Here is a 25,862-nt window from a genome sequence, read left to right as displayed (position 1 = left end):
TTGATCATTGCTTATCACTGTGAAGCTGGGTCACTTTTCACAGCCTTTGTTTTCATGGGCTCATGATCTTGTTTTTATTCATCAGTAAGACAAGAGATGCAATTGACATTGCTTTAAATGTTTCTTACCAGACCATGAAAGGTGTACATTAGAGATTGTGTCTGAGGATTTTCCTGGGATCTTTTTTGTTCAGTGAGACATTTAGATAATGCATCTTTCACCCTAATCGCCCAGAATTAAGTTCACAAAGCTAAGAAGTACCATTTAGTTTCTAGCACATTTTTGAAGGTGCATGTAAAAGATGTGACCTGTCCTGTGTCGTTGTGGATAGGCCAGAAAATGGTTTGGAAATGCTTTCTGTGTTGCCAGCCATTTTGCTCCTTAGGAGCAGGGGAGGAAAAGGAAATAAAAAGTGTAATCTGGCAATATTTAAAATGTTGGCATGTTTATCTGCACATGGTGTTAAAAACTACATTGTCCTAAAAGAACAGAGAATGCCTTTAGCGGTTGGTATTTATGGCCATTTTCTTGCCCTTTATGACAATCACAGCGTATGAGCTGGGAATCTAAGTGAGTAGTCAACTGAATATACACATGGCTAGGTTATCTCATTTCTAGCTGCCTGCTTTGTTTATCAAGCACTTATGTAACATTCAGAATTACATTAAGGCAGGGCCCAGCTCTGTATTCACATGCTGTTATCCTGCTGCTGATAGGGGAGATGAGCAGAGCAGGGTGTGAGGTGGTTAAAGGGATGGCTGGCCCTGCTCTCTCTCCTACTCCAAGCTTAAGACCTCACATCTACACCTCATCTCTCATTTACTTTCTAGCAATTGCAGTGCAAGGCTGTGGGGACTTCATGCTTCACACTTGCATCAGCAGCATAGAGGCACAGAGCTGTGGCTGCAAAGGCAACAAGTGCCAGACTCTAAACATTGATTTGAATGCTATCAAACTGATTTGGGGTTGGAGATAGACCAGGGATTTTCAATACATGTTCATAATTAAGAATGTAAGCAGAATTTCATGTTTATATGCCCCAGATAAAAAAAAAAAAAAATTAAGCTCTGGTCTGAACTCCGTGAAAATAAAAGAATTCAGTGGTTAGGGTAGAAAGCAAAATGACACTCCTGCAAGCATTAGATCAATACCAATTCCTTGCTTTCTTCCTCTCCCTCTCCATCACACACAGTTGCACACAAAAACTCTGCTGCAGAGCTCTGCTGCAAGAGCTCTTCTCGTAGACGATACCCTTCTTCTGAACACACATGCATGTAACGGGTTTTGTTTGACTTTCCTCCCCCAGCCACTGCGGGATGTTAAAAAAAGGATTTGCCCCAAAAGAGTTATTGAAGTTAATAATTGCCTGATCAATTAAAGATCTTTTTAACGGTAACACAGCACAGTATTTTTTGCATAAATAGGTTGATAGAGACTCACTGTGACCATTACTTAGTCATGTAACTCACAAGCAGCTAACTGTAGCCAGCCTAAACTGGTTTCAGGATTCTGTTGGAATTTTTTGGTCAATAACTCATAACCTCTCTTGAGACTTATGAAAATTCCTTTTTAGCCATGGTAGTTGCTAAGTAATGTCCCTACTTGGATAACAGTTTAGACACCAATCCTTAAATTGATAGTTTGCATCCAGACTGCTAAATTTATACAGGGAGCCTTTGTGGACAAAGCCAGATAGTTTATATGCTGGTTTTTACAAGAGAAAGCCTTGAAATCTCTTTCTGCTTTAGCTGCTGATATCTATCTGAATTTTCCTTAACTTAAAGTTCATATCTAAAATAAAATCTGAATCCAAATTTCCTTACAGCCTTCATTACTCACTCTAAAAACTTTAAAAACAGGCCTTCCTTTTCAATTTTGGAATTTTTATTCATTACTTCAGTGCTTCAAATTTAAACCATTAAAAAACAGTGCATTAATACAGATACTAGGCTTCTGCCATCCCTGTTTCTAATTTGGTTTTCCCTTGAAACTAACTCCAGCTCAGCTGGTGGCACTCCTAGACATGGTGCTATGAGAGAATATAGTGCTATGAGAATGAACATCTGAAAAATTTTGATTTAGAACATTAAAACCCATTCTTCTGTAGAAAGAGATGTAACCACTTGCTTGAACTTACTTTGATTTTGAGTTTTAACATAAACTTGGATTTTTTGTAGAGAAAGCTTTATGTCAGATTTATGTTGATGCAAAATGTTTCACAGAGTTGAGTTCTGTGGTAATGTTTGTAAAATCAGCATTTCTTAAAGGGCATATTTGCATGACTTTCATGGCACAATGAAGTAGTTTGTATAGAACATGTGAAAGCTGTTACAGCAAACAGGAGGTTTGTAATCTTATTGTCATTTGTAAACTGATTAGAAAATCCTTACTGCACTTTCCCCAAACAAGTGGGCACTAGTAGCCCTTTATAAATTCCTGTTCTAAATTCTAGGCATTTTTACGTAGCACAGTCCAACTGTCTGACATTTTCAGTTAAATTATCATTAAAGCACCTTAAAAATAAATTGAGCATATTAAGCATTTTCATCTTTCCTCTTACCCACCATTAACTGCAGGGTAAAATTTTAAATTTTCAGTCATGCATTTCAGGAGGCCGAGTGAGATGAACAGCACAAGCTGTAGAATCGTACGTCGCTCACCCACTAGCAGGGGCCTTTTTTTCTGTGAGTTTCCATAAATTAGATGTGGAGCCAAAGCAAGCGGAAGCTATTTTTAGTGCAGCAGCAGCAGCACTGCAGAACAGAAGCTGGCGGGGTATCACGTGTGTCAGGCTGAATCAAAGGGAGTATCCCAGCAATGTGCTGTAAACAAAACAAGGGCGCTGTCAAAAAACAAGCTTCAGGTACTGAAAGAACCAAAATTAAAGCTTCACACGAGAGGCAAATGCACCAGCTCTGTTTCTTAGGAGATTTTCCTATTTTGCAAACATGGGAGCCTAATAAGAATTCCATGTTTCCTGGTGTCCCATTGTCTCATTCGATGCAGTCTTTACCATTAGGCATTTTATTTAGAAATTTTCTCCTCTATATCGTAATTTTCTGTCTTCTATCAAGAGTGTAGTCATTGTCTGAAGACGCATGAGTGTAGCAGAAGCACATGCAGCTGTCTGCAGAGCCACTGCACAGGGCTTGCAGATGTCCTTGCTGTGAAAGCACAGCTTTACAGCATGGGAGATGTTGTTTTTCAGCAAGCAGAAGAGCAATATGAGCAAATGCTTCACTCTTACTGAAATTGATATATTCTTCTGTGACGTTTCCCGTTCATAATTGGTATTTTTCATTTCTGTGATTTTGCATGAAATGCATCTGTCCTCAGAAATTATACATTAACCTGAGTAAATATTCAGTCAACCTTTAAAATATTAACTTTTGCTTAGTTTACTTTTGTTTACCATGTGTCTGCATGCTATCAGAGGCACAAATAGAAACTTGGTAGTTTCAAGACTGTCTTGATGTTACTCAGAATCACTTGCCAAGGCCATGCCGTGAAAGACGGTCAGTCTGTACCATCATCCTATTATTACTCAAGCAGTTGAGACACCTTTTTAAAGGTTAATGAAAGTGTTGAAATTTTTCATTTCAATTGATAGTTAAAAAAAAAAAAAAAAACCAAACAACAAAACCCAGCTGCCTTCCTTCTTCCTGAAAACCACCTGTTCAGGTCATGCATCCTTTGTTGATCCTGCAGGTGCATGTATTTTAATGAACTTCGGGGCTTGAATTTGTTGGGGTTTCTCTTTCAGGAGCCTGGGAAATGGGAGAGTGATTGTTGCTCTTACAGTAAATGCAAATAGCTGTGGAAAAGGACTTAGGGAAAAGGTTGTCATCATAAGCTGAATTATATGATTTCCCCACAATAGCATCCTATGCAAAACAGGCTTAGATGAGATTAATGTACAATGGGCACATCAAGACAAATGCAAACATCAAAGCCAGTTGTGTCACCAATGCCACAAAAGAAATCTTGAGTGCAGCAAGTCCCTCTTCTTACCTCCCTGCTGCTCCTGACTGGGTTTCCCCCTTTGCTGGGGGAAGAGTCACTCAAGCTGGCATCTCGCTTTGTGTGGTGGTTTGTACCATTTAAAGTTGAGCCTGTTTTGCCTTCCTCCTAATCCTATCTCACAGCAGGGAAATTTCAAATTGGTGAACCAAACCACTACGTGAAATTGGTGTTTCCACCCGGTTTCAAAACCGTGACAGTTTAGAAGGAGCAGTGATATGGGCTCCTAGGCACGTCAGATGTGGCATGAGTCCTGTATAGGTGCTGTGAGTCTTCTTGGAGTTGTGAGTTTAATAGACTTTGATGTCAAAGACGAACTGTAGCCCCATCTGACCCCCCATTTTTGTTTATTTTTTATTTTAGGCAAGTCACAGCTGGGGGGAAGAAAAATTCTACTTCGAATGTAATGGTGAGAATAGGAAAAGCTGAGAAATAAAGAGTAGAAACAGGAAATTGTTCAAGAATGTTTCATGCATTCTAAATTCATTCAATAATGATAAAGTCTTTTTTCATGGAACGTTTTGGGTAACTTAACACTTGGAGCCAAGTGTTTGTAAACTATTTGTTCAAATGTTAGTAACTCTTTTTTTTCTAAGGGAAGTATTTTGACGTTTTGGGGCCAGGTTTTCAAGTGCCCATAGCCAGACCAAGGGAGCATCCAGCTGAACTCAAAATTCAAGTTGCTGCATGAATTGAGAATCTGAGTGCACCATACTGCCTTACTGTAAGCAACAATAACAAGATATGGCCATGAATATCACTGAATAAAGCCCTGAACTTACTTGTCAGTTCCCTTGCACAGATACACTGCCTCCTTATCCCATTACCCATCTCTTCCTCATTAAAATGCAAGCTGCAACACATTCTCATGCCTGGTTTTGCTAGAATGACTTCTACCATTGTAGCTTCAAAACACAAGTGAGCTGAAAACATTTTGATTTGAAGTAACTGTAAATCACAGGAAAGTAGTTGGTTGTCAGCTAGAATTTTTGTGGTATGTTTAGGTCTCAGAAAAATAGAATTTGGAGAGCAGGAGCTAATTATGACTTGGCCAATGCTAGTAAACAATGTTGTGCTTTCTGTAACAAATAACTTGCAGTTTATCCCCAGCAGATCTGCCACACCGAAACAGAAGTCAGTAATCACCTACGTGTTTGTGGCCAAACTAAGTAGCCTTGCAGTGCTGACACTGCTCAGGAGGGCTGGGAGTTGTGCGTATTGCAACCACTGCATTTCCTGTCCCAGCCCTGGGAGGAAACCAAGGCAGGCAGCAAGGGTGGGGAATCTCCTGCTCGCTGGATGCCATGACGGCCTTTCAGACACACACCTCAGTGTTATCAGGAGTAAGCAAAATAAACAAATCTGTGTGCCTGCGAGGCTCTACGTCACTTCCAGCTCTCAAATTATAGCTTCTACAGCTCAGCTCACCACTAAAACATCCATAAAACAGATTTTACTGAATGAAGCATAGAGCAGAGATGGCACACTTAGGAAGTAATTGCACTGAGCTCTTAGTGATGCAAAAAAAATTGCAAGTTGGAGTAATAGTTGCTGTGAATCTGCTAGCTACAGGGGAACTTAGAACAGATGCTACTTTACTTGGATACTAGGATACAATCTTTCAGTGGGTCAGTTATGACATGTATGTAAACAAAAAATCTATTAAAAGCCATCATATTAACATACGGCAATATAATTGTAAAGGAAGATTTCTTGAAAATTATGTTGGGTTAACATATGACTGCTTAAATAAACTTTGGCAGATAGAACGTTTTAATTAGGTAGTGAATTAAATACAACTAGATCAAAGCTGGCATTATTATATATATAGCTGCAAAACCTTTGCAAGGACATAATATTTGTAAACCGCTTGTAATAGCTGTAATTTTCTTGTTCCACAGTCTCTGGTGAAGAAGCTCCTATACACGAGCCTTAACTTTCTACCGATTTACCTATTTTTCTGTATTTCTTTTCTTGCCAGCTCCTTTTTAGGCTCTTTGAATCTTTTGACACAGAGCGCAGGTGCAATTGCAGCCTGTGTGGACACACCCAGTCTGCCATTAACCTAATCAGTCTGGGCACCTGTGCAGAAAAAAGAAGCTTAAATACAGCCAGGTTTCTAAAATACAAGGCTCAAGTGCTAAAGCCTTGAGATAGCACATATACTGCTATCCATAAGTGAGCTAGCTAATTTAAATTTCATTAGATGTCTGTGATTCTCTGTATGCCTGTGGATCACCATGAAGATAATGTCTGAGGTATAATTTTTTTCAAATACATAGTTATGTACCTATCCTGTGGGTGTCTTCTTTTTTTTTTTCTGTAATATGAGTTTCGTAAGCTCTAGTTCAGCATTTCCTCCTCCTTATCCAAATGGTCTCTTCTTTGATAGTTATCTTTTTTCTTTCTTCATTTCCACATCTTGCTCCATTATTCTCAACTCTCATAATTTGAAGTAATGATAGTGGATTTTAATAATCATGTTTCCTAACACATTGGGAAAACCCTTCTTTCTTGTTCTACAAATGTGATGTATTTAGGAGCCTCCACACCCTTTGCTGAGCTTCAAAGGTAAATTGCAAAGTGTGCATGATTTCATTCCAGGAAAGAAGATCAAGTTGCTGCATTAATTCCGCTGGGAGTAGAATAAGCTCATAGCTGCATGTTTACCTAGAGCCATAGAATCACCAAGGTTGGAAGAGACATTTAATATCACCAAGTCCAACCATGAACCCAGCACTAGCCCTGTAAATGCTGAACCGTATCACCCAGGGCTGGATTCAGACACCTCTTAAACACTTTCAAGGATGGTGACTCCACCAACTCACTGGGCAACCTATTTCAATGCCTGACTACTCTAAGAAATCACTTAATCCCTCCAGTATCTGAAACATGGGGTGACAGTTTTTTCATAAACTGGACGCAGGGCAGGAAAAAAGTCGGCCCCTATGAGATTAAACATCAAAAAAAGCTTTGTTATAAATACCCAACAGAAGGCAGAAATATCCTTATTTTGAGTAAAATAATTAAGGCATACAGGTGTTTTTCTGCTATTATAGATTGTCTTTTGTTTGTTTGAGTCTCTGTGCATTTGCTTAGAAATATGCAGTTATTTCAGTAACTTTAAGTAATATCAGCTGGCTTGCTTTTAATTGTTACAGTCCTCATTAAGCACCATGTATAGGAAGAACTACCTACTGCATATGCAACATGGAGCAGAAATGGAGCTGAGAAGGTGATATTTTCTGAATTGTCATCATTGGTACAAACTACAGCCCATTTGTATCCCCTTTCTAAGCAAAACCCTTGCTGTCAACCAAACACCATGCAAAGGGTCCCCTCCCACAGGGTTGTCGTGCTTATGTCCTACAGCAGAGCTGCTCTTGCTGACAGGGGGCCTCCTCCTTGGGGTTAGGTTTGCCCCTTTGTTCTTAACCTTTAAATGACAGATGAATTAAAATTGGGATTTGTATCAAGCATCTACCTATCACTGATGTATTTAACTACTTTAATGAAAAGTATACATATTTTGTGTTGTTTACAGTGGTGATTGAGTGCTGAGTTGATGCTGATGAACAGTGTTAGATGGTAATGCTTGGCAATGCCAGTTCATCTCCCTCCTCTCAGAGGTGCTTTTTATGCTCACTTTCTACTTGTTGCTAGGCTGAGATTTGGTCCTTTTTGGACAAATCAGTAAGTGGAATATTATGTCACAAAGCAAGACAGGTGGGGAAAAAACCCCAGCGCTCTCTCCTCAGTGTGCATCCAGCAGATAGTGCTTCTCTCATCTAGTACTTGGCAGGAGAATTTTTCAGTTCTTGGATCTAACCTAATATCCTTCTCAACAGTCTCAGCTTAAGGTCTCTGAAGAGGATCTTGAATAAATTGTACCCTGAAATACACACCTCTCTCAGTTGTTTTTTCCAAGATGACAAAGAGTTGTTGAGTTACAAAATTAAGACCTTGTAAGCAAGCAGAGGAATCCTGGTCATCAGTAAAGAAAGAGTGATATGATCAAGCAGCTTTAACTGCTGGAATTTTTCTTTGGATAATGAGTTCAGGTTGGAAGTAGTGTATTTGGATTCTAACAAGTTCTATAGCGGTGACAGAAAATAGCTAGTGGTGAGAACTAAGGGCCTTTTTTAAAAAGATTGTGAGAGAAGGCATGAACTTAGAACAATAGCATTTTAGAATAAGACTGTATAATGTAATTTGAACTATTTATAACATGCACGGAGATAGTGCAGGTACTTGTGTTTAGTGTAATTATGCTTATGCAATCAGCCTTTTTAGGAAGATAACCATTTGACTAGTTTATTTTTGGAAATGTACTCCAGGGTGCTAAGATGTGTATCTATATATCTGTCTTTATATAATTTTCGTCTTCAGTTCTAAATCTGTTTTCTGTATCTGTCAGGAAATATCCTTCTACCTATAAACTGTATGAGGCTGATTAATGGCTGATGGCAGACAAATCTACAAATATCAAGCTTTTGGCATCATAAGTGAAAATGTCTTGCTTTGTGAGAGGGGGAAGGGGAGAAATTAATTTCCTGTTTAATTTCTTGAAGAAAAAACCCACAGCCTGACCAGATGGAATTTCTTTTGTACTATAAATAAGCAAACCTTTCCTTCTTTCATGGTTTCAATTTTGATATATTTCTATCTAAACTGCTCCTTCCACAATTTTCTTTGTCCTGCCGTGTTCAGGGATGTTCCTCCAGATGCTCAGTAGATGATGTAAATAACAGAACAAAGCTCTTCAACACCGATAAAAAGGTATATCAGTATATATTTATAAAACTCTCAACATTCTGTGTGGCTAGCTGGGGCAGTCCTGATCTGAGGATAGTTAGAATAAAAGGCATCTTGTCTAGATTTGGTGCTCATCTAGATAAATGAGTTTATATACAGAAAATATGAACTGCCTAAAAATTGTTGGTTGTAGGTTTATGGGAAATGTGGTTTTTTCCCTCAAAACATGGCATATTTATTTCATGTCATAATTCACTTTCTCAGGTATAGTTTGGCAGTATTATTTTTATTTATTAATGTTAAAACATTGCTTTCTCGTTATATCTTTCATTCCATTCCTTTCCTTAACAATTGTAGGTCATGTTTAATGTTAGAACATTGGTCATTTTAGTAGAAACTATGATACCACAGTGCACTGGCTCTTTTGTAAAACATACTTTGAATCTCTCATGGCACTGAATTTTCAGTGTTATGTATGGGCATGTCTCTGACTATTGGTGTCTATATGGTATCTATATTAAATTTTAGTTGCAGCCAGCTTATTACCAGACTTCTGGTGATAATCAGTATAGTTGTGTTTGAAGCAGTAAATAAAAAAAAGTCTAGTTGAGTCACCAACGCTGTGCTCTTGTATTCTACTTCCAGCACTTCTCTCTTCTGTGACATTTAAAGATAAAGACCATAGTCATTCAGATTCCCAAAGCAAACAAATTTAACTTAAAAACTCTTTATAAAAGGATAGAGGTGGAGTAGGGCTGTAAAGAGCTGAGCTTCTATAGCTTAATTCACTTTTCTGGTCTTTTTTTTGTTCTTCTGATGTAATTAAGCATGGCATGGGTGTTGCATGATGTTGTACTCCTTGCCAGAACAGAAAACATTTTAAGGTGAACTGCTGAAGAAAATCAATTACACTGGAAAGCAAATCCTTCATGCATAATTAACAAAACCTCCTTAGCACTTGTGATACTGTTCTTCTCAAAAGGCAAGTTGGCATTAATGATGGCAAATCATGGCATTTTCCTAGTTCTCCTAGCTGTTTCAACAAGCCAATGTGCAGGTCTTGCTTTATAAAGCAGTGAGTGTCCTGGGACCCCTCAGCTTATGGGCCAGCCCCTGTTTTAATGTGGCAAATGATACTGCATGTGGCAGTCACCGAAGCAGGCACTTCATGGAAAGCGACCTACGCTGTGTCTTTGTTGCAGTGTCCCCATAGGATCATCCACATTATAATGGGGAGAAGTATTTAAAATGCAATATGCCATACTGGGGAGTAAAGCTGGAGTCTGGCTTGATCCTGGTGGCTTGGTGGAATTGCAGAGGAGCCTGCCAGTGCTGGTGGTGGAATGTGCACTGATGGTTCCCTTGTTAGGTAGGATGTTTTTATTGTATTTATTACGTCCTGTGCTAAGCATTGGAAGATATGACAGAGGGCTAACAATCTGTATCTAAAGCTGCTGGATTTTTTGAAAAATTACAGGTTACTCTTAATAGCATGATAATTACACTTGTGGAGAATGACAACGTTGTGATCATTCCCCAGAATAAAAAGCCACCTCTGTACTTTCTAAGTGCAGAGACATGCTATGTGATGTCACATTATTTTGGGCAGTAGTTCTGACTGTGGGGTTTGGAGTTGGGCTGCAGTGAGAAAATAGGGGGGGGTCTTCATTTGCTGAGGGGAAAAACTTTAATTCAGGCTCCAGACATCCAGAATTTTGCACACATTACTGAACTTTTAAGCATGAGAGCTGTCCCATTGAATTCCAATGTCTTGTTACATTCAGTAGGATTACTTACATCCTTAAAACTATGCTTATGAGTGAGTCTTGGTAGAATCAACATTTTTATTGCACTGAACTTCTCAGCCCTTCTGTATATCTGAAATATTTAATCATTCTGACATAGAGAAAAAGCACAGGGAAGCTCAAAATCACCATGTAGCCAGAATATCTTGCAATTTGTTTGTGTTTATTTTATCTACTTTTATTCTACAATTATTAAGATTCCCTCTTACTTGTAGCTTCTGTGAGAAAACAGCTCACCTTGAAGATGATGTCAGTTTTGAGGAAAGGGTCAGTAGTTTTTCAGTGCACTTTTATTATGCTCCAGATTAATTTTGGTCATCATTTCTTTCCTGCTGGCATGGGCTGTCCATGTCTTTTCTAGAGGACTAGAGGTGGCCCAGGACATCCACAAAGGGGGGAGGTGGAGCCCATCATACAATTTCTCAGTGCTGAGATGGGGAGAAACTCAAGCACAAGGCATTAAAAAAGGTTGGAAACATCCCCATTTTCTCACTTCTCTGATTTGGCTTTTGTCCACATGATGTTTTGACACCAAATCTGCTCAGAAGTGTGTTGCAGTGCTTGAGCTGAATTTAGGTCAGAGCAGCCCCAAATCCAGTGTGTAACCAATAAAAGAAGATATACGTCCTAAAGATGTTGTTTATTACTTATATTTCTTTATTTGTTGTAGGGTTTTCAAGGTATTAGAAATATTTTTTTAAATATTGAAATTTAAAACTCATTGTCAAAAACAGTTCCTTTAAATATTAATATTTTTCGCTTTTTGAATGAGTTGCATTGAGATCTCAAAAAAACATCTTGCAAAATGGATGAAGTTTCAATGTCTGCTGAGGTAACAAATGGCATTTGCTTTCAAAATATCACAGTTATGTTGTAAACCTGCGCTTTTTGGATTTAATAAATTTTTGTCAGTGCACCCCCACAAAGCAAGGTTACTATTTTTCTGAAGTGTAAACTGCTTCAACATCTAATGCATGATATCCCATTGCAGTGCAGACATTTGTTAAGAGCAGGAGACCAGTATTTGTAGTGCTGGTGTTAGGACTGGATTATGTGTAATCTAATTAAGGAGGTTACTAACAATTTGAAGGGATTATAAGATTAGCAATTATCTCTGTGCTTATTTGATTAAAGTAAATGCTTGCAGATTTGGCTGCCATACCTGTGCTCTGATATTTGGGATCAGAAATCATGTTTGATTGGAAGTAGAAGAAACAAACAACAACAAAATTTTGTGGTTTGATTCTGTTTCTGTGATGATTTCAATACAAAGTCTGTAATTAATTTTCACTGAATTGCAGTGCACTTTATTATTAAAAGCCCTTTTGAATAAACTTCTGGGGGGAGAGGGAAGACCATTTTAAAAAATAATGTACAATTAATTTAAAAATTCAATTTTTAGGTACTGGGCAAAGACAGTAATTCAATAGGATATTCCTCCGCACAGGGCTGAGGCTTTGTCTGTAACATTGCAGTTTAGGTCTGGTATCATTTAGTGAAGCTTCCCAGACTTCTTGTTTGAAAAATGCCCAACTCAGTGTGATTGAGAGTTTCATCTCATTGCGGAGCTGAGATCCCAGGGGATAAAGTCCCAGAGGATAAAGGTCCTTTGTTGTTTTAATTTTCTTCTTCTTCTTCGTCTTCTTTGTCTTCAACACTTTGGATCCTTCTGCCTTCACCTCCTGAGGGCACCCAACTCTCTGAGCAATAGTCTGAAGAACTTTTCTATTAGAAGTTGGGTTGAATTCAGACTTTGTGAGAAAGCAGTTCAGATCCTTAGAGGTCACCACAAGAGTCACTCTCAGCACACGTGCTGGGCACGCTTCTTCTCAGAGCATATCCCAGCATCTGAGCCGCAATGTCGTACGGTTCGATGAGGAAAAGAGAACCTGCTAGGGAATTTGTTGTTTTAGGCATCCTTGTGTTTCCAGTGAGAAAGAAAAAGCAAAAGTATAAAAAGGCATCTAGTTTTCTCCCTGAAAATACAAAACTTGTACTTGCCCTCAGAGCCTGACTGCAGGATGACCTGCCTATATATATATATAGGCAGCTATAAATCATTGCATAAACATGAATGATTGTTCCATATTTAGAGAATAAATGATTCCTGGTTTTCACTTCCACAGGTTACATTCAAGCTGGGAATGGTATTTTAAATCTTCTCTTTAAAAGAAAAAAAAAGAGATAACATTTCAACATTTTGAAATCTGAACTGACAAGTGGCTTTGGGTTTCTGACATTTATGCCTTATTTGTATATTCCTTTTCAACCTTCTCCAGCTGCTGTTGCATAAATCTTCCACGTTTTTTCCACTAACTATATGGGTGGAGAAGACAAATTAGGAAGTTCAGCTTCCTCCTCGGTGCCTGTTGTTATGAGTTTTAAAAGCAGTCCAGGATTCCAAACTGGCCTCGGTGGATTTTTTTCAAGTTTCTGCCCTTCCTTGCAGATTTAAACATGGTACAAAGCAATAGCTCCTAGGAAGTGGCAGGGTGACTTTTCAGCTGTAAAGGCTGAAGTTATTCTCACAGTAGCACTATCATGCCGTCCAGGTTGATGATGTTGGCCACAATCCTGCAAGGAGCTGCAGCTGCCAGGCTCCCAGGTGGCTCCCTGCATATCCTCAGGCTGGCTGGGCTATGCTGCTGTATTGCAGCACCAGCACAGTGTGTCCAGTGCTGCTCAACCCCCTCCTTCCCAAGCTCTCTCACCTCGGGCCATAGATGGTGGCAGCCAACATCTCAGTGTGGAGGCCACACAGGGAGCAGCAAGGATTGCCCATGGTGCCAAATTCTCTGTTAGCCACAAGCCAAGATATCTTTGCTCCAGCTTTTCATAAACCAGACCCAAGAAATGACAACCACCTGTTGGGTACAGGGTAGAGAGATTAAAAACGGAAGCGTAACCTAATCTTTAAAGTAACTTGAAGCAGGACATAGTCAGGTTGTTGCATAATTACTTTCCTCATTCCTCAAACTCAATTCGTGTGTTACTTTAATAGTACAAATGCACTGTGCACTGTAAAAGCCAAGGAAAATTTATGAGAATGTAAAGAAACTTATATGGAGTGCAGCATTAGGAATGCTTTTCACAAAATGCTCTATTAATAGTAAACAGTTGTTAATGTGACTTCCTCAAATGTACAGTTAGCAGGGTTGTAGGGCTAGTTTTTAACACTACGTTTTATAACTTGTTTAAATAGCTTATAGCTATTAAATGGAATTAGGCCAATTATTAGCAAGTTGGACATAGTCACTGTGTTCTTCTCCTTCCATTTTCGTAGTAACAATTCATCTTCTTGCTTTAGCTCCATGCCTTCCTCCAGTGATTACCCGAGGTAATCACTCAGCCAAGCTGTAGGTGGTGTGACCAGTTGCTTGAATACATTCAGTGGTTTAAATATATCCTGTTCTAAAATGGGCAGGATAATGGTGATTTAATGAAAACATCTCAGCAGCAGCATTTGCAAAGATACAGGGATTTTCTTATGACTCTAATGGTTAGGTCTAGCATTTTTATCTGTACTGTTAGACCTCTGCATGATGTTATTACTTTCACCTGGTAATTTCTAAGGCAGATGATCATATACAGATATTTACCTGATACTGTTTTTCATTAATAGCTTCAGAGTATGTTGTGCGTGGGAATAAGAAGGATTACCCATCTGGTCTAGACTACAATTAGAGAAGCCCTAATAAATTCTGGTGCCTGGCATGAGCAAGTTTGGGAAGAACAAGCTTTGTGTCCTTCCCGTTGAAGGTGAACAGCTGCTGTGTCTCTGTGCTCTGCTAAAGGGGAGACAACAGGTCTACCTCTAAAGTGGTTCTGTTAGATGTTTGGGGGTTTAGTGCTCAGGAACTGCTGGAAGGATGTCAGTCTTCATCATCTTTCTGTCCTTTTAACTCCTGAGCCATTAATTTTTGCCGTGTTGTGCAAGTTTTCTTGCCTTGAATGTTGACAAGGTAATGTCCCAATATCAGTAACTCTGAGAAGAAGCTGGTGAACCACACAGCAGCTTGGCACATCAAAGGATTACTTATAGAATTGTGTCCAGCATGACCCTTACCTTTAGTGAAACCTGTCCTTCACACAAGGTGAAGGTATGAGAGTGCACTGTTAAAGCTGGGACAAGGATTAAGGAGTGCAGAAGAGAAATTATCTGTCACCGTACTTCATGAACTGCAATAAGGTAAAAGAAATTGTACCAGGTGTTCTGCAAGGTCAGCATTATGAGTTTATTTTTTCCACTGTGCAGAAAGCTGGTTGCCTTCCTGACTTTTCCAGAAACATTTTTCTGTTTCCTTAGTTTGCACTGATGGCATACTTCAGGTTTTACATGGAATCCCAGAAAGCTTTTTCTTTGGTAGGATGGTTGATAGGAGCCCTCATATTCCTTGAATGGGTGTTACCTGCAGAAACTCCGGATGTGGCCTGTGTCTTGGAGCCTCCAAGACATTCTCATGAGAGCTGATCCTGTGATCCCAATGTTAATCCTTGAAGTTACTGCTATTCTCCTATTTAACCCCAGCACTCACTCAGACCCCAGCCATGTCAATTCTCTTGAATTTTCAAATTCTCCCTTCCATGTCAACACCTGACAAGCACGATAGCTGAAAGCAAACAGATACACTCGTTTTGCTCAGAATTCTAACACACTGTTCCTTTCATTTAAGTGTCAGCAAAAATGCACAGGTCTGAAAACAGTAATAAACATGCATATGTGCTTCTTCTGGCCAGGAGTGTTCACCATCCTAAAGAATTCACTTTTCTCTTCATCTGGGTTTTCGAGAGAGTATTAGCATCCTCTTTTTGGAATCATCTGGATTGATTTTAGGCCTGAGAACTTTTGGCAGCAAGTTCACTTGCACTGGGTTTGGACTGGTGCCACAGGTAAACACAAACTTCTTGTGACTTCCTCTTCAGTCTGTGGTTTTTTCCCTTTGTTTCTCCCGTTTGGGGATTTTCTGCTTTCTCTTCTGTAGAAAACTCCAGTCAAACTGGTTTTTCCTTTCTGGCAGTCACCATAACAGATTTATTATTCCAAACCACTTCCACAAGAGTAAGTGATCTTCAATTTCCAACAGTCGTTGCTGTTTCTAACCTGGATTTGGCATTCTTCAGGGCTCACAGTACTTGGTGAATTTGTGTACACTAGGAAGATATCTACAGAGCAACCATTTTTGAAAGCAAAACCATCAACCAGAATGTGTAAGTTGCGCTGAAATAGTTTTTCCATTATGATAGAAAGATAAACTTGTAAGCAACGGGGGAAGCTCTATTTGCAACATCCAGTGAGAATACGTTTTAACTTTTGACATCCCTGGCAATGCTATGGTATGTATCTGGTGCTTGTAAACCTGATGCATTTTATAGCTTTGAGTATTATCAAGGCTTTTCCCCACAGCTCAGCTTTCCTGAACATAAAAGTCCAAGTTCTTTTTGAAGAATTCACCAGAAGAGATGGAGGTGAGGTCTTCTATGCACTTTAGTTAGTGGGACATAAACCAAACATTTTGATCTGTTATTCTGTCAAAAAGCACATTCTGCAGGTCCTGATGGGACAGCTGCATTCTGCTCATGTGTCTCCTCTGATGTTTCAGGTATTCTCAGCTTTCCTTCCCTATTCTCTCAGCACCAGTCTGTGTAGTTGCTGGAAGATGTTAAACAGTTGTTTCATTCAGACAGTGGATAAAGAGATCCTAATCTCCCATACATCAGCTCACAAAGCAGTCAGGATCCAGATCTCTCTGGATACCACAATATGAGCTTTCTGTTTTCAGGTTTTTATCTTTGGGTCCTCTGTTCAAAATGGCACTTATGACTGCAGAATGTGCTCTGTGTAACCTTTACATTACAGAGCTCAAATCTGTGTCTGTATAAACACTTCATGGGTGCATCAATATGCACGTAACGATTATCTGCCTAGGATTATCCACTCACAAGGAAGAAGATACAGCGAATTTAGTGGATTCAGGCTGGTCAGAAGGAGGGTCTGCATGTGCCAGTCTAAGCTTCAGATTTTATCAGTGCTTCATTCTTAGTCTGTGTTTTGCAGTGGCTCCACCACTTGCACCCGTGGGAATAAAACGTCTGAACACACGCAGAAGGAAAATAATGTCCCTTTTAAAATAAGTAAATAAATTACCTTCTTTCTTTTTTCTCTCTTTGCCTGTCATCTTCCCTGTTCTCTGAGATCCCATGTGGCAGAAGTTGCAGCTGATGAGTCTCATTTCTGCTGGAGCTTGTTAACCTTTCTGTGTGAATGACAGTTTTCCAGATTTAAGTCTTAGTCAGTGTTTATGTTAAGAAGAGGGTTAATGATGATCCCCATAGGCCTCTCGCTCGGAAAGCAAAAACATCTGCTAAGCCAAGAAGTGGTTAGTTTGCTAAATTTAGAAGGAAGAAATGCATTTCCCAAAATTCGCACTGCTTCTTAACAAATTAAGGGAACTGGTGGGGCAAGCAGTCATGGAAGTCATACTGTTTATTCATTTTTTAGTTTAGTTCATGTATTTTCAGTTAAGAGTGAGGTTGCTCTTATTAAACAGAAAGGAGATATTACTCATATAGCTGAAACATTGAATGCAATTGAATCTTTGTGTATTTGTTTAGGTTAATAGCTGGATACATGCCAAAGCCTCTGAAGCTTGGAGATGTTCTGTAGTACATACTTAGCGGTGGAGAAAGTGAGGTTGAAATGGATGTCTGCTAGGAAACTCCTTTAACTAAACCTATAGACCAGGAAAACTACAGATTTTGACCATCTTTCTTTCTCCTCGCCAAATGTGCCCCCAGTTGCCACCGGCAGTCTGGCTCCTTTGCAGGAGAAGGTCACCTGATGAGTGGTGTATGAGCCCTTGGTTGCATCCATCATCATCTGTCTTTGCTTTTGGTGTCTTGGCCAAAGCTGTCATCAGTAAATAGGGTTCAAACTGGAGTTTTCCAGCTTTGTGTGATCATGAGGGAGCATTGATGGCTGGTGCCACTAAAGCCTCTCTTGACAGCAGTCCTCTCGGTGACTTCATGATGGCTGGGGCCACAGCTGGCAGCAGCCATGGCCAGTGACAAAACGAGAGAGGTTACACACTCCCGGTCATGCTTGTGCAGCAAACTTGGGTGTCCAGGAGAAGTCACCATCGGTGGCCAGAGACCCTCCCAGTCTTACTGCCCTTCTCCGTCTGGAGCATGCACAGTGGCTGGTGCTGCTCTAGGGAAACACATGGCTTTGCTAAAGGCTGTACAATCCTCTCATTTGTCCCTGGTCCTTAGCAGGGGGGTGGTGACCCAGCTCCTGGCCCGAGCAGAGGGCTGGGCAAATGCTTTGAACCACAGATCCTCAAACTTCCCTGGGCGGATAAGGAGCTGGCGGTTTTCAGGCATGACTGTACTTTGCTCTGCCTCTTGGCCTCCTGTTTAACCTTTTCATCTCCTGGCACAGCAGGGTCTCCTTGCTGGCAAGCTGAGAGTTGCAGATGGGTGAAGGTGCATTTCTGTAGATAACTCCCACTGTTTTTCCGTCATCCCCGCGCAGCCCTTTGGCAGCCCCGGGCAGCACAGCATGAGCCCTGCTGAGAGGCTGCCCGGCCGTGGGCAAGTACGGGACTGAAAAGGGGATAAGCAAGGTAAATTCAGAAGATCTTTGCTAAATTCATGTTTTAGCTGTGTTAGAGCAAAAGCCTCACGGCGAGACCCAGCAGAGCCTCCCTCCGCCTGCGGACACGCTCCAGGGAAGGGGTGGGCAGGGAAGGGAAGGGAAAGGAAAAGGAAAGGAGCGGGAGCCGGGCGGAGAGCGCCCCCTGCTGGCACCGCCCGTGTCACCTCCGTGTCACCGCGATGAGCCGAGCCTTCGTACAGCCGCGAGGTCACAGGGCTCGGAGCAGGTGCCAGACCCGTGTGTGTGACAAACACATCACCGATCCGCGGGTTCCCAACCCTGCTGGAGGCAGCGGTCTGTTCCAGCAGCATCTTCGCTACTCGCGTGTCTCTTTTTTTGGGTGTTTTGTCCCATAATAGCAACAACTGGTGCTTCAAAACAAGGGCACAGCACCCAGGGTGAGCCGGGGTGGATCCCAAACAGGTCTGATGCTCCCTCTTCCCTCTGCCCTGCTGTGCCCTCACACAAATGGTGGCTCCTGGTGGGACGTGGCTGCACGTGGTGTGGAGGGAGACAAGGGAAGCACTCCTCTAGCACATGGAAGCTGTATTTAAAATATAGTGTTGATTTCAATTTGGCAGGAAAATCCTTAGCCGCTAAATTTTGCCAAGCCTTCTGAGGGGTTTCTGCCGATATTTTCAGCAAATGACTTGGGAAAATGAATCCTTTAGGGGTTAGAATATTACTGGAGGCTGTTTTCATTATGTCTTTCTCAGTTACCCAGAAATATATCAGAATTGTGTGGGTTTGCTTGAAGCCCAACCTTAGAACCTAAGGTATTCAGGTGTTCTCAAAACCAGAAATCCGCAATTTCCTGTTACAAATGTTGCAGGAAAAATTACCAGGATTATAATGGCTTAGCTGATTTTTACATATATATATATATATATATATATATATATATAGAAAAGGGGGAAAGAAGGGGGAAAAGTGCAACATTGATGTTGGCCCTGAGAACCACAGCAGAAACTAAAAAAAGTCTTTTCCATTTCACCTCCCTAGAGACTTGGGGTATGTGTTTTTCTTGTGAAGTATCTGCCTCACCTGTGACTTCATATCCAAGGAGAGTGGAATTAAAAGTCCTAGTACTGGATGGTTCCATATACATACATATTTATTTACTTATTTATTTGAGCCTGGCTGAGATGTTTGCAAAGCTCTTAATGGTCCATCCAAATTGTAAAGGTTTGCTGACCCCAGAACTTACCTGAAGATAGTTTTGAGATTCTTCACTCTGAGAACTTAAAACCTTAAAGATTTGCCACAATAGCTTTTCCTTTCAAAGAGACAAGCATTTTGAATGGGTTTGATTTTTTTTGTTTTCCATGGGAATTTTTTGATGTAAGTCCATGGAATGTTCGAGTGAGAGCATTAAAATGGTTGAAGCAGATCAAGAGTTATTAAAATGCCTGGTTTGTTGTATTGATCTGTGATTTAGCATTTCATCTTTCCAGCTCTTTGGATGTCAAAGTACACTTACAAATATAGCATGAGTTTTCTGTCTATCATATTATTCTCAAGACACGACTTTTCTTTTAATTGTCATTTTGTTTGTGGAGTCAGAATATCTACACAGAGCCATGTAGTGATTTATTCAGTGAGAAAAGGATTTTCATGTACGATTACCTCCTCTTTATTTGTGCATTTATGAATCCTTTTTTCAGAAATTCTTATATAGCTGCTACTGCTGCTCAAATTGCCATGGTTTTTAAAGAGAATAATGCTTATTGATAGTTCCCACATGCACTGGCAGGCACATCTAAAACCTGTACTTTTGTGTTCACAGCTTGCATAATATAAAATTTAGAGATGGCTTGTCAAACTAAGTGTCAGCTGAGTTTCCTAGGAAACTCAGTGAAGATATTTATAAAACTACAGATCAGCTTAATAATAGATATAATAATGTCAGTAGCTCATGATTTTTTTTAACTTTTTTGGTCCATTTTAGTTTGCTTTAATTTGTTGCTAAGCCAAACCACTGCATTTCCAAACAGAGCAGAGGAGACTTTCCTTCCAATACCTTGCCTAATTAATTTCTTAAGAAAAGGGTAGTTTCTGCTATTCCATGTAAGGAAATGTAAAACACTCTATGTAAAATTAAAAAGAAATTAAATGTCATACTAATTATCTGACTAAATCCCTTATAAGTCAAACCAAAATTGTGAAATAGAAATGTAAATATTGTATGATGTTATTGTTTTATTCACTCTTGAATCGAATGTGTGAATTTGAAGTTCATTGCACGTACATGCAAAACAGTCACTGTAGAATTAACATAAATCCTGAGTATGGGTTTCTATAGAAGCCACATAAATAGAAGACCTGTCAGTATTGTAAAAAGGCATGATTCTATGAAAATAATTACATCCCCAAGCTGGGGAAAAAACAAAACAACAACAGCAAAAACCCACAGAAAACCAAACAGAATCTAAAAAGAGAATAAATAATACTTGGTGTCCGTTTTTATTCATTCTTCTGTTATTATGTTTTCCTCACACTTATTCTTTGAGACATCAGCATCGCCACAGTTGAGAGATCTTTTTGTACTTTAAGCTCTTTAAACGGAAATTTCAGTCATGTAAATTCAAAATTTGCTGTAAATATATATATATAAAATAATCTATATTTTGTCAGAACATAATTACTCAAAACAATTAGGATTAGGTGAAGTTAATGTTCTCTAGAAAGCAGTTTAGAAAAGTAATTTTGGTTTTCCCATTTTAATACGGTAATGAGAATGAAGTTAGTGTGTTTAGAAATGAGGCAGTACTGACTCCTTATCTCATCTGGAATCCATTTCTTGTACCCAGTATGTACATTTGCCTGTCAGGATTATTTTTTGATGCTGTGCTAATTAGCAAAGTAGAGAGTTTATATGAAGGATATTCAAGAACTGATTTTCTTTTGAAAAGGTAATAGTGTAGCTGCCTGTGTTTCCCTGTCTTAGAAATCTCATTGCACACTTAACGATGTCTTTGCAGAAGAAATCTTAGGAAGCTTGTCCATGACACACTGGAAAGGTTAATTTCCTATAAAGCTACAAAATTTATCCCAATCCTAATAGTAGCTGCTAGTGGATTTATTGGATGCTAGCGGTACCATTCCAGCTTGTTACAGCAAGGTGGCAGGTAAAACCTTGTAAATCATTGCATTTATTTTAATATGGCTTACATGCAGGCAGCAGCCTTACAAACATAAAATGGTACAGCTGCTGTGTCAAATGATATTTTTTAAGCACATGATATTTGTCAGAGCTGGCTGTCTCTTAGCTGTGGTGCCAGTTTAGGGTATTCAAAACTGATCTTTCTGCTGGAAGTGAAAGATGACTTCAGCTCATAGTTAGGACATCTAATTAGGAGACTTACTTCTTTCCCAAACTGCCATGGATTGTGTATAGTAACTGCATTACTCCTTACTCCTCTGTTCCTTACCCTAATTTGCCTGTTTGAAATGTGCAAATGCTAGCAACCAAAAACCTCCCTTAAGTACTTGCTGTATAGGTGAGAAACGTGTGAGTTAGCACTTAATACTGTATTGAACCATTTTGGATAAGCTCTGCCAAAATAGTCCTGGTATTGTGGAGACAAGATGTATTGTCTCTGATTTATACACCAACTTCACAAGGCATGTTTCTGCAAGAGAAGCCAGTTCATGCTGTCTTGCAAGGTTTGTGATGGGGTTGTATTTCTGCACAAACACTGAGTTCAGTCTACACTCTTAAATAGATCACTTTCTGTGTCATCCATGGTCTGTACTTTGGAATAGACTTAGAAGAACAACCATGTTAAGGAAAATTACTCTGATCAGGAAGTTTTTGCTTTGGGCTTTTTTCCCTTCTTTTTTCATATTCTGTGCTGCAAGCATGAGGTGAGAGTTCTCTCAGTAATAGGTGTGCCACATAAAAATGCATCTCTCTGAGGCTCCAGTGTCTGCATGAACCGTGGGGATAACTGGACTTAAACTTTGCTCAGTCAAGGTGATGACAATCATCTGACCAAAAGGTTCAGCCTCAATACAACTGCTTTCCCATGGTGACTGTAGCTGACTATAAAAATGTACTTTTATATCTTTATATAAATTTATAGGGCTTTTGGCAAGGAAGGAGGATTTGTGAAATGATGCTTTTTCTTCAGGGTTTCTTCCATATAGTTTTGCTAACAGGCACATATTGGATTGTGCTAAACAGTGATTTTTATTTTTTTTAAACCCTGTGCTTAGCCATCCGCACCTTGATCATCCAGAAAGAAAAGCTGAATATTCTAACTGTAGATACTGCGTTTTGTTTCCCTGCCATAACAATGGAGGTTTGAAAAGGAAAAATATTATAAGTAAATACATATACAGAGTATTTTCTTTTCCTTTCAGTTCATATCCGTGGGAAACTGCTACGAGAATTACAAACAGCTTTTAGGGGGCTATTTTTTCAACTGACCAGTGTATATGACCCCTGTGTTAACAGTGAATTACATTTTATGTCAGGAGTTCACTGTTTTTTTCTTTCTTTCCCACTGCAATTAAGTGGGACATGTATTCCATTGCACACTCAAGTGAAATTGGGGAAAACTTGCCTTTTGATAAAGAAGTCTTGATAATATTTTAGTGGGATATGTCATCCAATGGGATATTCACTGCCAAATACCAAATAACAATGTAAAAATTCAAGAACGCTTCTAAGTCATACAGGCAGAAGGGGAAAATGAGCCAGCTAGGTTCACAGGAAATCTAAGAAATTGATGGAAATTAGAGAGAAGAACCGACCTCTTTTAGCAATAAATATAAAATCACATTTTATGTCCTTAAGTGCTGCCATTCTAACACATATTATGAAAGAATTAAAGCTTAAAAAATCTTTTAAATAACCATAGAATGTAGTTCCCCCATTTTTTCTCATTCTCTTTTCTCTTTCCCTTCTCTGCAGCTGTAAGTCTTTCTTTCACTTTGTGCATCACTGAGTTTTGGTGACATAAAGAATCAGATTCATTAGCCTCCACTTTTCGTACTTGAGTTGCAAGTATTGGAGGGCAGCAAGTCAGTCCAAAGCTTTTTGTATATCCTAACAAGTATTTCTGCTAACATTACTGAGAACATAATTAGCATAACATTGTATTTGATTAGCATTATGCTAAATAAGGGAACCTCTTTGCCACATTTTCTATATTAAATCCCAAAATCTTTTTTAAGTCTTAACAGTTTTATGATGTTATGATCTGTAGTTCTAATTAGTATTTTTTAGTGGACATCACAAAATTGTAACATTTTAATTATATTTTGAACCACTTCTGAGTACTGCATAATGGTAAGTTTAAAAGTGCTGTATTGAAACAAAGTCTGGGTAAAATATTTGTTTGGCTTATAAAATGTAACCTTGAGCAAATATAAGGAAATAATCAGGCTCCTAACTTTACCATTCAAGTTTTGTTTTACTTTTCAGCAGGAGTGTAAACTAGAAAAGGTAGTGAAATGTCTTCTACCAGACAGTATTTTATGTATCTAAGTGCATGTTTCTTTTTCTTCTAGCTTTTTAGAAAGAATTGACAGTGTCAGCATGGATGACTACACACCCACAGATCAGGTTAGTAAGAATAATGGGGTAGGGTCTGAACCAAGACTGACATTCATCTGGATTTTCTGTGTAATTTATTTTAGTCCCTACTGCAGCTGAAACAGGGCATATGGCAGAATAGCAAAATATGGTCTAGCAGTTTAAGTTACGGATATTAAAGAAGAGGTATGTTGGTGGTGCAAACATATTTTACTGTTGTAACATCTAGGTTGGTGATTCCTGTAATACATCAGTTTTGTCTTCTTGCTTCCCATTCTGTGTCTGACAAAAAAGGTGAATAGAAAAAAGAACAGAAAGCATACATGTAAAAAGTTATGGTTTCCCTCACCAGCCTTTGCTACAGATGAGCAATGCTTTATTTCAATGGTGAAGGTGATCCCAGAGGGAGACTTCCAATGTCTATCAGAAAGGTTCTTCAGAGGCTAAAGCTTGCAGTGGATAAGGTGTCCAGATTCAGGGGAGAGCACCAGTGGCAGCAGCAGAGCTTGAAAGCTTCTCTGCAGGCCTGCAGATTTCTTCTTTGCAAGCTGTGCCCATCTCCTGTGGGTAGCAGAGTTTCTATTTAAGCCTTATTTACAAGACAGTACATTTTTTTCCCAGATGCTGTGATACATCTCGATGGAATGTTCTAATGACAAACACATTCATGTTAAGGCTGGACTGCTGCAGCCTTGAAGTGAGAGGGGCTTCACCATGTTGCCTGACTTCGGCAGCCTTCCCTGAGCTCAGGCTGTGTGCTTTCCTTTGCTGTCTCTTCAGCAAACATTGTGAAGCTGTTATTTTTCAGTGCTGCTATCCTACTGTCATTTAGCAGTCTCAGCCAAGACTGTGGGCCACGTCATAAACTCCAAATACAGGTGGCAGAAGAGAATCCCTGCACTGGATAATTCGGTCTAACCATGCAAAGCATAAAACAGGTGGATGCCCTTTAAAAAATAAAACAGAGCTGGCAAATCTCACTGTGCAATCAGGGAGTGAAGTTCAGAGAAATTAGGTGACTTGCCAGAGATCACCCAAGGAAGCATGAAGAGAAGAGCCTGTTCCTTCAGACCTAGTGTAGGTCCATAACCACAAGTGTGTCCTATAGTCGACCCAATATAGGATCAATTATTCAAGCACTCAAGACATTTTCAGACCAAAGCAATTAGCACTGGAGTTTGTTCCATCAAGACCTCATGGTTTTAGCATCGAGATTACTCCTCTGGAGTCAGTGAAGAAAAGCCTCATTTTTGCTTTCATTATTTACGTTAGGGTTGGCATGTTTGTTCCTGGGAGGCCCTTCTCTACCTGAAGTAGTCTTTCATCACCTAGAAATTTTTCCAGATACTTTTTTTGGGGAGAAATATCTTGAAAGAGCAGAGAAGGCCCTTGGTATTTGGCAGGTGGAAGACTTTTGCTCTGAGGGGGATTGTCTTTTGCTTTTGTCCTGTTATTCTGTATCAGTTGCCTTGCTGAGTAAACTGGTAAAAAGCACTAATTTCCCCTCTTCCCATGGCTTCTGGCTTTTGGGTTGTTTTTGGTTGGTTTTTTTTTTTGCACCATAACAAAGTCAGCAAGTGACAGAAAATGACAGTAACATATAAAATAACTAGAAGTATTAAATAAGTGGCCTTCAAGTGAGTGCATGCAGCTGTCAAAGCAGCCAAGGTTTGCCTTGGCTACCAGAAGCAGTAGACAGTAGGATAGGGAAAGAGCTCAAGCTGTGCTTGCACTCTGCACCACTGGCTGCCTTCTTCTGTCCAGGAAGGGGGCATCATAAATTGCTTTTGCCTAGTCCCCTTGAGAATCGAGGAAGTTATTATTTTTAATTATGAAAGGAGAATTGGTTAAGTTGTAAAATATTGCTAGTTTAAAAAATAGGAAAGAAATGCCATATTTCTGCACTACTTAAATTCTGTTCCCTGTGCTCTGTAACAGAGCTTTAATTACTCAGTCACAAGCTATTATTTCGATAGGATTCCTGTCTCATTCAGTACAAAAGAGGGCAGAGTTAAGGTTGCCTGGGCAACTGTAAATCTAGAGTTTTCTAACATTTGAATACTTGACTTTGCAACATGAATAACAT

At 39.5% G+C, this 25,862-nt stretch overlaps 1 protein-coding gene across 2 annotated transcripts in view; it reads left to right on the top strand.

The window, feature by feature from the left end:
* GNAL (G protein subunit alpha L) overlaps positions 1-25,862 on the top strand; it is a 182,928-nt gene that overhangs the window by 142,437 nt on the left and 14,629 nt on the right. For both annotated transcript variants that reach the window (XM_088172972.1, XM_014870848.2), the window contains exon 6: positions 23,752-23,806. In XM_088172972.1, coding sequence (XP_088029098.1) covers positions 23,752-23,806 — 55 coding nt within the window. The remainder of the gene's footprint in view (positions 1-23,751; positions 23,807-25,862) is intronic.

This window comes from Sturnus vulgaris, chromosome 1 (genome assembly GCF_052056855.1).
Source record: "Sturnus vulgaris isolate bStuVul1 chromosome 1, bStuVul1.hap1, whole genome shotgun sequence".
Lineage (NCBI taxonomy): Eukaryota > Metazoa > Chordata > Aves > Passeriformes > Sturnidae > Sturnus > Sturnus vulgaris.
This window is presented reverse-complemented; position numbering and strand designations above follow the sequence as displayed.